The 12954-nt window shown below is 59.5% G+C and overlaps 2 protein-coding genes across 2 annotated transcripts; both read right to left on the bottom strand.

Annotated features, from left to right (window-relative positions):
* Positions 1-1932: 1932 nt before the first annotated feature.
* On the bottom strand, positions 1933-3408 carry AAT19 (putative amino acid transporter; the record flags this gene model as incomplete). The annotated part of the gene is made up of 1 exon (XM_001463296.1): positions 1933-3408. The coding sequence occupies one exon, from the start codon at positions 3406-3408 to the stop codon at positions 1933-1935; it is 1476 nt and encodes a 491-aa protein (XP_001463333.1).
* A 799-nt stretch (positions 3409-4207) lies between these two features.
* On the bottom strand, positions 4208-11836 carry LINJ_07_1330 (conserved hypothetical protein; the record flags this gene model as incomplete). Its single annotated transcript, XM_001463295.2, has 1 exon — positions 4208-11836. The coding sequence occupies one exon, from the start codon at positions 11834-11836 to the stop codon at positions 4208-4210; it is 7629 nt and encodes a 2542-aa protein (XP_001463332.2).
* Between the last annotated feature and the right edge of the window lie 1118 nt (positions 11837-12954).

Genomic DNA, 12954 nt, shown 5'->3' with positions numbered 1-12954 from the left:
TTTTTTCTGTTTTTCATTTTCTACATATATGTTTTCCAGGGAGTAGTAAAAAAACGTGTTGGTGCTGCGCCTGTGCCGGTTTGTCCGCTTCTGTACATATGTGCAAGAGGGAGAGTAGGAAAGAGGGGGTACGCAGATGCTGCTCAATGTTGCTGCAATACGAAGCTACGTGCAAAGCATTGGTACATGCATGTTAGCTAGCAGCAGCAACAGTTGAAGCACGTGGTAGTGATCCCTCCCTCCCCCATGACTCGTCTGGATGGATTGTAAGCCGCAGACAGAGAAAGCGTGTTCGCGATGGTAGTCTCACATATACGGGAATTGGGAACGCATCGCATGCCTCCATTCCTTGAAGTGCCCCCGCTTAGGCGCTTCTCCGCTTGGCATGCGAATCCAAACGCACACACACACACACATATATATATATATATATATACATGCATATAATAGTCTAGAGAAGAGAGAAGTCGAAGGAGCACACGGTCAGAGCAGGAGAGGGGGTTCATACAACCACTCAGCAGGAGGGTATTGATGCACAACCAAAGACGAGCACATGCCACACACACGCACACACATACAGGTGAGGCAATGCGTGAGCGCTTCATCTCTCACCGTTCGCTTTCCTGCTGCAGTTCTCGGAGTCAAATCCTTCGTTGTGTAAGAGCTCGAAACGAACAACACGGCGCGCTCACGCTGTGAAGGGCGGAGGTGTCCGGAATCACGCCTGAAGTCGGAGCGAAAAGGCAAGCACAATGACGCCATCTTCTCTGATCCAACCAAAGGATAAGTGAAGCACACCATCACGTGAAGCGCACCGATGCGCACATCCTCGAACGTCACAGGAGAAGGCAACCCACAGGCTAGAAAAGTGGCCTAGCACACAGTGAAAAAAAAAGAGGAGAGAAGAAGAGAGAAGACGCCCAGCTGTGAACCATGCGCTCCTCTACGTGACGCCTCCCTACATATGAAATATGCACCTTTGCTGCGAAAGGAAGGGGAGCAGTATGTGGAGCAAAGAAGCTTGCAGCACTACGTGGAGGTGCGAGGAGGGAGCACAGAGGCAACGTGCCATCGCGGGTGTCACACCTCCTCTGGTAACTACAACGCGGGAACAGGAAAGGGATGCCAGAATGCACAGACAGAGAGAGACACGCGTGTGTGCTGACATCGATGCCCTCACATAAGCAGGACAGCCGAGCACAAGCCAACGCACACGTAGTCGCACCGCCACGCAAAAGCGTGTGACGTGGAGAAAAGGAAACTTACGGAAGGCAAAAAGAAAAGCACACACACACGAGAAGAGGAGGGGGAGGGGAGGTGGGCAGCGAGGTAGCCGAAGGCAAACAAGGAAAAGAGCGTAAACACGACAGCCGCAATCAAATAAGATAAAAAGAATCGCAAGTGGGGGAGGGAGGAAGGCAGCAGAGAAAGAGAGAGACGGGATTGGGAAGGAGCAGACAGCAACAGGCAGACGGACCACACGGAGGGGCTTCACTTGTTTTGTTTTCCTGGTTTCCCCCGTTTTTTTTTTGCCTTTCTGCAGGTTTCTCTGTCCTTCTGTGCGGGTACCTGGGTGCGCCGGCGTGGATGCATATGCATCGCGGTCCTTGTGGGTGTGTGTGTGTGTGTGTGTGTGTGTGCGAAGTGCGGCAACGGCCTCCGCGTCCTCCTTGTGCGCCCCGCAAGCGCAGACACAAACGCACCCCAACGCGACAGGCGCGGGCACAGATACGCAAACCAGTAGCACTGGCTACACAGGCCCACAGGTGCTTGGTGAAGTATATAGAAGAAGCCGTTCCACGAATGCGTGCGCCAGTAACAGTACTCTGCGCTACACCGCGCACAAAGAACATGGTGGCTGCAGCGCTAGCCCCAAGCCGGCACCTCCCCCTCCCGCAGCGCCAATGGGTCATGATCACCTCAGCCTTACAGTCAGACGATCGAGTAGATGGAAGCGCAGGTGCCAAAGACGACGGCGACGACGCCAACAAGGAGGAGGATATAGGTCAGCGACCACTCTAGCAACCCCACATTCTTCAGGCTCCATTTACCCGCGTACATGATCATGAGAGATGGGAAGATGAAGCCGATGAAGCCGCCGCAGAGGGAGCCGACGAGGCCGAGGACTATGTTGAGGTCCGGGACTAGGAGGCCAACGACCAGCACGAATGCCGCGATACCGCCGCAAATGAGGGCGTTCCTCCACCAGGGCATGCGGTAGACGTCCCACGAGAAGAAGTGGTAGACGCTGTCGCGCAACGGCAGCTGGTGCAGCGCAAAGGCCACGCAAATCTTTACGACGATGCCGAAATAGGCGAACCAGAACTGCGGCGCCTCACGCGGCTGGTACTTGAGCAGGATGGATGACTTCACCGTGGAGCCGAAACGCGCGCAGCCGAACACGCCAGCGAGAACGTACAAGAGACCGCAGCCGCTCATAGCAATTGTGCTGTTACGCACCATGTTTCGCGGCGTCGGATTCGCCATCTCATAGTAGACTTCCTGCGCGTTGATCTGGACGAGGCAGGCGAAGATGACAGTGCCCAGGCCCTGAATGGCGCCATTGCCAGTGTTGAAGAACTTGATATCCTTGCGCCACCCGTTCTTCGCCATGAACTCGCAGCTGTCTTGCATGATGCAGATGACAAAGAACACGACCATGGTGACGCTTATGATGGACGTGTGCCGGAGGGAGTCAATATTCTTGGGCAGGCACAAGGGTAGGATGACAACGAGCCACACTGCGGACGTGATGATGCTGTTGCCGATCTTCGTCCGCAGGAGCTCTGGCACACTAGGGTCGTCAAAGATAGGAGTGAGCAGGTCACCGATGGAAATGATGTAGCTGACGGCGCCGCCGAGACAGAAACCGAGCATGAAAACAGCGGCCGCGTAGTCGGCGCCACGGCCGAGCAGCACACGAGCCACATCCTCGTACGTCCGAACCTTCGATGCGTCGGAGCACCGCGCCAGCAGCCACAAAGAGAAGATCGTGAGCACTGTCACCACTATGAGCACAAGCAGCGCAGTCACAAAGCCCATGCTGTTGAACGCGGCCGGCAGACCAAGGATACCGGCGCCAAGAGTGGAGCTGCCCAGGGTGAAGGAGCTCGCGATGACACCGCCCGGCGGCACGAGCTTCTGAAACCACAGGCGAAACTTCGAGTAGTGCTTCTTTTCAGCAACCGCCTCGGCATCGTCATCGTCCATCGCCTCTCCTGTGTTGGTGTCGTCCGCCTCTGCGTGCGGCTTCTTTGTCAACTCGGGATTGTCATCTTGACGGTCTGTAATACCCGACGGTTGCGATTTGGTTTTCGTATTCACAACCCCATCCTCCGGGTGGCGGTCTGGCGCCGTCAGCTCACGCTGCGCCGCCTCCGACAGTGGTTCTCCGGGAAGTCGAGACATGATCTCTGTGCAGATACAATGCGCGAAGGCACCGAAAAGCAGGCGCACACTCACTCGTCACAGAGCACTATCACGGCAGAGAAGAACCAAGCCCGAAGAAAAGGGGAGAGTGCAAGGGAATCCCGGAACGCTTAGAGGGCAGCGTGCGTACACAGTCGAGGCCAAGTGCGTGTGTGAACAGAGAAACGGACGGAGGACTCTCAAGTGGATTGAAGAACGTTTGGCAACTTACTGGGCAGGTATATATATATATATATATATAGGTGTGTGTGCGTCGAAGGCACCCGAGCGAGAGAGTGTGCGAGCACGCCGGAGGAAGGCGATTTTGTTGTTGTTTGTTTGGCGCGGTGGTGTTCAAGGGAAGGAAGCACGGCAACATGGCAGAACGCACAAGGGGAAGAGGAGATGGGGTGCGTGAAGATTAGGACGCGCGGAGCTTGCATTCAGCCGTACTCTGCTAGGGCAAAGTCACTGTGTGCTGCCGCCCGGTAGTGCACCCCGTCCGGCAGCAAGCGAAAGGCAGAAAAGGCGCCGGAGAGACGACGGCAGCAGTGTCGTCAGATGCGCACCGCGACCACAAACGAGGAGGAGAGACAGTGGGAGACATGTGAGCCCACGTGGCGCCTTGTAAGAGAGTGCTGCCGTTGCACGTGTGAGCTTCCGCACATGCAGGGAAGAGAGCACCTGTGGACTGGTTTGAGGAGCGCATCAAACGCGCACACATGCACACACACACACACACACAATTTGGTTCGCTTGCTCTCAGTCCAAGAGCAAGCACTGCCGGCTGTGCCTCTCGTCATATCAGCGCCGAGCCGCCGTCGTCGGTGGTGTCCGTCTGGTCCGAGGTACGGAAGAGAAAGGACGACACGGTGGAAGTGACCTTCTCGAGAAGGGACGAGTTCTTCTTGAAGAACCCTACCGTGGTGACCATCTTCGGTATCTGCTTCACCACCTCCATGATGAGAATTTGCCGGACGCGGCCGATCAGCTGCGCCAGCGACACACGCGACACATTTCGGAGCTGTAATTTTGGCAAGACGAGCATGGCATGATGGAGGGACGGAATGAGCTTTGAGATAGCTGAGTCGCCGAGCAGAAAGTCATGCGGCGGGAGCGTGCTGCGGTCCCAGCTCAGCTCCAGCGGCGTTTCTGCGATGCTAGCGCTGCCAATGTGCAGGTGCTGCGGCAGGGTGACGGGCACACTCCGCAGCAACGCCACCGCGGTAGGCTCCTGCACCCATGCCAGTGGGTCAAACACCATGTCTACGCGGCAGCGCGATGCGACCATCTGTAGCTGATACAGCAGAACTTCGGAGACAGTGATGGTGAGCTGCTGCAGGCCAAGATAGAAGCCCTTGAGATAGACGTCCCGGCTCGTGCGACGCATCTCACGAAGGCTTACATCAGCGTCGAACGGCTCAGCTACCTGCTGCTTGCGGCCCTCGTAGTGGCTCTCGAGACAGATGCCAGTCACGCTGCACTGCACGGAGATCATCTGAGTCCACATGACGTTCGCCGCCAGTGACCGCCAGCAGAGATGCAGCGGATCGGTGTTCGCGTCACGCAGACGCAACGACACGCCGTTCGTCTGCACATTGACTGAAATCTGAACCTCCTCCGCCCACGTCTTGCCTTTGGTCGTGAATACCCACCTGCTTGACAACACCACGCAGCACCGGTCACCCTCACCACGAATTGTCTGCACCGTTACCCCCGCGTCGAGCTCCAACGGCTCTTCTTGCAGCAGATCCACCGTGTACACAGCGCCGTCGGCGCTCGTGAGGAGCAGGTACTTGTTGTTCTTGGAGGGTCGAGGGAAAGCGACTTGGTAGCAGCCCACGTCACGGAAGCTGATGCTCGTGAAGTTCACCAGCTTCACCCTCGGCAGCACAGCCGGGCCGACCGTCACGTACGCCGTCTCATAGAGGCTTCCCTTCGCGATGTCAATCTGATGATGGGTGGCGCCGACGCACACGAACCCGCTCCATGTCGTGCCAGGAGCCAGGTCTGTCTCGACGACGGAGGAGAACCTGCTCGAAGCGGCGGCGCAGCCGCCGCTGCCACTGCACCACGCAAAGAGAAGGTCGTTTGTGTAGCCGTACTTGGACAGGGTGTAGTAACAGCAGTCACTGTGTGGTGGCACCTCGAACACGGTCTCCTCTAGTGGTTTGACGGCACCCGCTTCGCGGACGACGTGCTTGACGAGCAGCGTGTAGCGGGCGTGGCGGTTGCGGAACACCACCGCGGGCAGCAGCTCCGCGAGACGGTGGGCAGGGCTGGCTGAGACGGTGCGCAGAAGGAAGTACAACGCGGAGAATGCGCTCGCCTCGGGGGCATGGTCGCACTGAATGACGCACCCCTCGCCGCTCCTGTCAATCTCGAAGGCCTCGGATAAAGCAGCACCCTTCGGCTTGATACGCAGTACCACGTTCGACGGAACGTAGCCGATTGCGCCTGAGGCAGTGGAGCCTGGCAGCCCCCTCGTGCCCATTGTCCCGACGGAGTTGCCCTCACCGGTGAAGAAGAAGAGGTCCATCGTGGTGCAGTTCTTCACGAGGCAGTGGCAGCCAGCCGTGACGGCAACGCCGTACTCTCCGGCCGGCCCCCTGCTCTCCACAGACAAGCTGAAGTGAAAGAAGTAGCGGCGTGGGTGCGCCTGGTGGGTCATGAGCACGCTGCTGTTCATGCGGGCCGTCTCGCGGTCGAACAGGGCCTCTTCAACGTGCGCCTCGTACTCGTCGTCGTCCACACAAAGGTGCACATCGCCATGCACCGCCCCGGTCGGCGGCAGATTGAGGAAGTATGCCCGCTCTCCTGCAAGAACATACTCGCTCGCCAGCATCTCACCAAGGGTGTTGACGGCGGTGACGCGCAGAGGGTACACAGTGTCGTTTACGACGTGCGGCCTAGCACCGCGGAAGCGCAAGAGCAGCACAGGGCCTTGCAGTTCGAACATCGTCACCATGAACGTTGAAGACCCGTCCAGTTGAGAGACAAACTCGCGCGCCATGTCCGCAGGGGGACGGCCCTGCTGATGACAGCACTGATAGAAATCCATGGCGGGTATGGACTTTGGCAACAGCGGCTCCCTCAGCGTAGCGGCACCCGCCTTCGTCAGCGTCACCGCTACACTGATGTCAGTGCGGTGCATCATCGCCTCTGGCACACATGAGAGCGTGAAGGGTTCCACGATGCACGCGCTTTGGCCGCCGGCTGTGAGCACGAGAGGAAGCGGTGTCTCGTTCTCGATCTGCACCAGCGTGCGCACGGAGATGGCGTGCACCAAGTCGCGCTTCAGCGTGGAAGTAACGTGGAAGCGCCGCTTGTCTGCCAACACCACCGTCTTGCGCGACACAAAGAGCGGCGTCAGGTACCCCGGCGCCGAGCCCGTCCCACTCCGTTCTTTCTCGACCACGTCGCGCTCCACGTAGTCTACGGCCGTCCCGTCGATCTCCGTGACGATGAGCGGTGCAACCGCGTTGGTTGCCTCCGAGACCTGTGACGGCGCGTCTCCTGCTCCTCGCGGCCTCGCCGGAACGCGGACGATCGCGCCGTGGCCGCCGCGCGCCTGCAGAGCGACGCCGGTGTAGTTGTACCAGCAAAGCCCCTGTGGCGAGATGCTTTCCGTCTGTGCTGGTGCCGTTGCGGGACGCGCAGACACTGCAGCCGTTGCGTTGCTAGACAGGGCGTGGAGCATCAGCTTTACCTGGTCGGTCGACACGGCAGCTTGCACGGGAGAGACGGACGCCGTCACGCTCGCGCTGAGAGGGGTCGGCATACGACCCTGCACACCAACGAAGACAGGACTGGTCACGACGGACTGAAAGGACTGCTGAGGCCACTCCCACAGTGCCATGTCGTGTACGGCGATGCGCGCCTCCAGCTGCGCCTCAGCGAAAGGCTCCCGCTTGGACCACACAAAGGCGTTCGAGAACGTGACCCGCGCCACCGTCATGCCGCCAAGAAATCTCACCGTCAGCGGAATTAGGGAGAGAGACAGCAGCAGCTTCCACGAGTCGTACGGAAAGCGCTGCTGCTTCTCCGGAGAAGCCGACGGTGGCGGCGGGACAACGTAGGTCGCCGCCGAAAGGTCGTCTGCGGAAGCCGCTGTCCGCCCGGATGCGTCAGCCGCCTCCGCGCGTGAGAAACTGGTCAGCAGCTCCAGACGCTCCTGAGCAGCATGCACCTTGGAGAACAGAAGTGGGATGGTCACCTCGCCGCAAGTAACCGAACAGCTCGCGGAGCACGAGCGATTCGGCAGATACACGGCAAAATCGCCCTCCAGGGACGTTTTTGTAAGGACGGGCACCCGCTGTTCTGCATCCGCGTACTCGATTCGAACCTCGCCGTTGCGTAGCTTGAAGAAGGAGCGGCGAGTCTTTTGCTTGTGGGTCAAGGCGAGCGCTCGCTGCGTGAGCACCACCCGTGAACTGGCGTCGAGCCCAATGGCGACGCAGCCTTCCTCGACCGTCACATGCGTGCGTCGCCGCGGCCTCACGCCGGCGTCTGCAGCGCTGCTCCTCGGCGACGGCACGGTGGGAGCTGTGGCGGGGGCGGCGGAGGCCATGGCCATTGGTGCCGCCTCACCCTCGACGCAACAGTCCTCGCACAGGAAGAGAGCCGATCGACTCGACACCCGGATGAGGTCGCCACCGCCGCGGTTGGGAAACACGCATCGCCGAAACACCGCTGACGTGCCTGGGCAAACCACGACGTGTCGGTCGCTCGACGATGCGCGAAACAAACAACTCTCCACCACAAGAATCTGAGTCGGCGCGTCGAGGAAGACGTCGCCGCAGTCGTCCAAGTCAAAGTTTGTTGCTGCGACGCTCTCACGCAGGACGACGCGGCGGGCGAGGCACTGCTGCGCTGAAGCGACGGCACTAATCATGTGCTGCAGTTTGCCGAAGTCAGAAACCGGCGCCGACAAGTCCACGTCGACACTCCACCGCCGCAGTGACACTTGCGTCGTCTCCCACTGCTCCTCGGTCGAGGAAGCGCAGCTGCCGCGGTCGCTCTCCGACGGACTCAGCTGGAGATCCCTCGAAATGGGGAGCCCGGGCAAGTCCGCCGCGGCAGCGCCAGTGCCGCTGACAGTCTCCGCCGTAAGTCCTGACAGGGAAGCCTCCAGAGCCGGCTGTAGGTCGGCGTCCGTGTGGTCGAGACGCGCAATTACTCGCACCGCCTCCAAGGTGATCTGCTGCGGCACCGACGGAATCTCCTGCGCCTCTGCACACCAGAATGGCATCTTCTCCAGCGGCATCCGCCAGTGCATCACACTCACTATCACCGCTACGCTCGAGGGAGACGTCGCCACAGGCGCTGACAGGAGCACCGTCAGCTGCGACACGTCAACATCCATGGAAAGCCGCCCGACATCATTCAGAATTAGTATCGGAAAGCTGTCTGGTGTGGCGAAGAGGTGCGGTTGGTACACATCGAGCGCCGCGACGCGCCCCTCGCTGGCCGTGTTGGACATGGACAGCAACAACTCCCTGCCGGGCGTCGGATGCCCCCCAGCAGCGCCACAGCGCACAACACACTCGCGCATCACCACCTGCAGTGCCACGTCGCTGAAGCAGCTGAAGAAGGTGCGGTAGTACTCCTCCGAGACGATTTCCGCGCACGCGAAACGGTAGATCTCCCCTAAGACACAGGCCACTGTATGCGATGGCACGGCGCATAGCTGGCCCAAATCGATGGCATTCACTTCGACAGCCACCTGCACGTAGGAGGTGAGACACGGTCGGTCAGCCAGCGGCACCACGCTCGGGTCGGTCTTGTAAATCAAGTCTACATCCGCTAGCTGGACGCTGCCGGCCAGCGACACGCCAGACATGCTCGCGTACTGCACAGTGTTGTGTACGACGACCTCGAAGCGTCGAATCTCGAGCAGTGACACCTCTGCCGCCTCCTTGTCACGGCGCCCTGTGATGCGGATAGAAGGGATAGACATCGCAAGAGCCGCCGCTGGCTCTGTGCTCATGCCAACGCGCATGCCGTCTTTTAGTTCTATGTAGAGGCCCAAACGCCCTGTGTAGTGGCACTCAACGGAGGCGTGTCGAAGCGTGAAGTGCGTGCCGTACGATCTGCTGGGAGACGGCGACACTGTCTGCGCAGCGACTTGATGCAACGCAATTGTGCAGTCGAGTGGAGAGAAGTTCACGGCCACCTCCTCTACCTCAAAGGGCGGACAGCTGGAGACCGGCGGCCACTGCAATACCTTGGTCATGGCTTTCAGGGCGTCGAGGTTTGTGTTGGGGGAAGAAGGCGCTGGAGCAGCAGTTGCGTGAGCGACGCCGGCGTTAGCGAGTCGTGGCAGCTTCTGGAACAGGAGGCGAAGGCTGTCAGCATCGCGGCGCCACACCGTCCACGTCTCGCGCGGCACCTCGAGCGCAACGCGCGACACCACCACGCCACCACGCGCGGTCATGCGGACCTCGAGTGGGGCCAAGACGTAGGTGGTCTTGTGGCGCAGGTAGCTCTGTCGCAGAGTGCAGCCAAGCTTGCCAGGGGTTCCCGGTGCCTTGGCGCTGGTGGCGGAAAGGCGGTCGAGGAGGAAACAAAAGTCGTCCAGCTGCACCGACACGCTGTGCACCGCTACAATCGTCGTCGACGGCCTCACCACACGCGCTGCAGGAGGGATGCTTAAGGGTCCCGGCAGCACAACCTGGGTGGTAGCACCACATTTCTCTTGCTCCCCGATTTGCTGCAGCGCCTCGGCGATGGGCATCAGACAGCACAGCACGCCTTCCATGCTCCCTTTCAGTGCGATCTGCTGCAGGATCACCTTAGTCTCGCTCGATACGTAGTCCTCTTTCGTGTGCAAGTATATGAGCGCTGTCTCTTCATTCAACGCCGAGTTGCGCAGCTCCCACGGTGCCACCGTGCTCGTCGTGGAGGCAATCATGGTTTGCACCGCGCCATCGGCGTCGAGTGAGACGGAGGCAATAGTGAATACCGTCTCCCCGTTTCGGAAAACGAGTGCCGTGTTCCGGGCGAATACAGTGTTGCGTGCCGGCAAGACGACCTTCACCAACTTCCACTCAAAGTGTGTGGAGGACACAACAGCAGACTCCAACTCCGGCACCTCCTCCGCGACCGGCGCGGCGGCGTTAGCGGCGTACTTGGCCTGCACGAGCCGGCGAAAATACAAGATGACGTCCTCATACCGCAGGTCCTGCTCGGCGTCCGCGAGCGCCTGCCGCCGATCCTCGACGCTCTGATTACGGTGGCACTCGTTCAGCAGCTGCATGTAGCGCTCTCTAGCGTGGGCATAGAAGCGCAAGTGCGAGGCGTTGAAGTTGTAGCGCTGTCGGTAGTCCCGCAGTCCCTGCACGACGCAACACTTCACATACGGCCAAAGAGAGCCGCGGGCACGAAGACTCGAGTATGGCAGACAGTAGGCTGGCACGCTGAGGCGCATCTGCCGCGACAGATGGCACTTGAGCAGCGCAAGGAGGGTTACCTCGTCAGCCGTCAGAGTGCTGGTTCCGTTGAAGGAGAGAGCCACGTTCTTGCGCAGGACCCGCTCCGTGCCCGTCTCGTACACCGTTGTGATCTTGATAGAGAGCGCCTCCACGACGATGACACAGCTGCGGACGTCGTCGGCACTGGCAAAGACGCTGACGCCACCGATCTCCATGCTCACAATCTTCATCTGCTCACGACCGCTAGTCTGCGCCGGCTCGATTGTGACGACAAACGAGTCCACGCTGATTTCAAAGTGTATTTTCTTGCGTGCGTCGCACGGCAGAGTCAGGGTGAGGTCGGTGAAGGTAATGCGCAGCTGCCGACGCCAGATCCACTCCACCGACCGCGCCGCGCGCGAGCGCAGGTAGTCAAGCCAGCCAGCGTCCTGTTTTGCAACCTCGGCCGCCTGCGTCTCGTCAGCCGACGTCGGGGAGCCAAAGCCGCTGCCGCAGCACGTGGAGTCGCAATCCGAAAGATCGCCATCACTGGCACACGACGCGAAGTCCTCTTCGTCCATATCGGAGTTGGCACAAGAGTAGTCGTACGACGCCGGCTCAGGTTCACTAGCGGGTGACACCGGCTCCGAGCTGGTATCCGCCGACACCGCAGCGGCAGAACCAAGGATGGAGTGGTCCGTGACGCCGCGCAAAATCTGCTCCGGTGTGCGGTCCAGAGGCGGTGAGGAGAGATCTAGCGGCAGCAGCAGTCGTCCGCGGTGTACCTTGACCTCCATAGCGTTTGCCGTCGAGGGGTTCGGAACTTGCAGCTCCATCTCGGGCACCGTGCCTTCCTCGATAGGCAGCGGCAAGATTTTGTTCATCGTCTCTGGGCGCAGTGACAGGTTGTTGACCCGCACATTACCGTTGAACAAGGAGGTGTGAACGTCCCTCGGGTTCACATCGGCGATGTTCGCCAGTCCGGAAAGGACATACGTGACTACCATCTGCTGCATCGTGTCTGCACCCCCGGTGGGGCGACGATAGAGAATGATAAGAGAGGTGCTTCGCGTCTGCACTCCCGTGTGTGTGTGTGTGTGTGTGTGTGTGTGTCACGGCAAGGCGACGGCGGCCGGCGTACTGGGTAGAGACGTGGAGAAAGGGCAGCGGATAACAGATCAGCGAAGGTGGAAGACTCAAATGGCACTGATGCGCCGCCTTTGCGAAGAAAACCCACAGAGAAGTATGATGATATTGCGCCCCATGGAGCGCTCAGGAAAGGGAGCAGGAACACCAAGAAAATCCAAGGCAGACACCGAGAGAAAGACGCGCAGGCAAATACAGAGAACCAGGCCAGCAAGCAGACGGATAAAGAGAGGTGGAGAGGGCAAGCGAGCAGCGTGCATTCAAGGCGAACAACGAAATGTATGTATATATATATATATATATGTGTGTGTGTGTACGCGATGGACAGGTGTGTGTTTCGGTATCTCACGTTGATCCAGAGGAAAGGAAGACACAGAAACGGCACAGACAGAGGCACCGTCAAGAGACGGGAGAGACGTGACAAGCTCACAGACGCACGCGCAGGCCACAGTTGGAGTGTGAGCGAGGGCGCAGCGGAAACAACAAGCACGAAGCAGAGAACCACTGGACCACTCAGCAGAAACACACACCGAAACGACACGAGCAGCTAGCAAGACACTCCTAGAACTCGTTGTGTCCTTCTTTCTGCACCGCCTCGGGGCTTCTTGTGCAGCGGTCTAAGCAGCCTCCGCGATCCGACCCGCGACCGCACAAGAAGGCGGCCCACCTCGACGGTGTCCACGCGTGCGAATGGCGTTGCGTTGGAGCGCTTTCGGTTGATACACGGTCCGCTCTCTTCTCGATCTTCCGGTTGGACGATACCGCTCCGCTCCCAGCACGGGAGGGGGAGGGCAGACCCGTGCGAATGCACACAACGTGCAAGCGGGACTGCGAAAAAAAAAAGCTGCGATGAGATCCGAGATGTGCGTGACCGCCAGTAAACTATGTGCATGTGCATGTGTGTGTGTGTGTGTGGAGAGAGAGAAAACAGATTGAGTGCAGACTCACTGCTTCCTCGTCTCTCGCTTCAGATGAGTGTGTCTGTGCG

This window comes from Leishmania infantum, chromosome 7, assembly GCF_000002875.2.
Source record: "Leishmania infantum JPCM5 genome chromosome 7".
In the NCBI taxonomy this organism is placed as follows: Eukaryota; Euglenozoa; class Kinetoplastea; order Trypanosomatida; family Trypanosomatidae; genus Leishmania; species Leishmania infantum.
The sequence above is the reverse complement of the archived record's forward strand: the minus strand, read 5'-3'. Positions and strand labels throughout refer to the sequence as shown.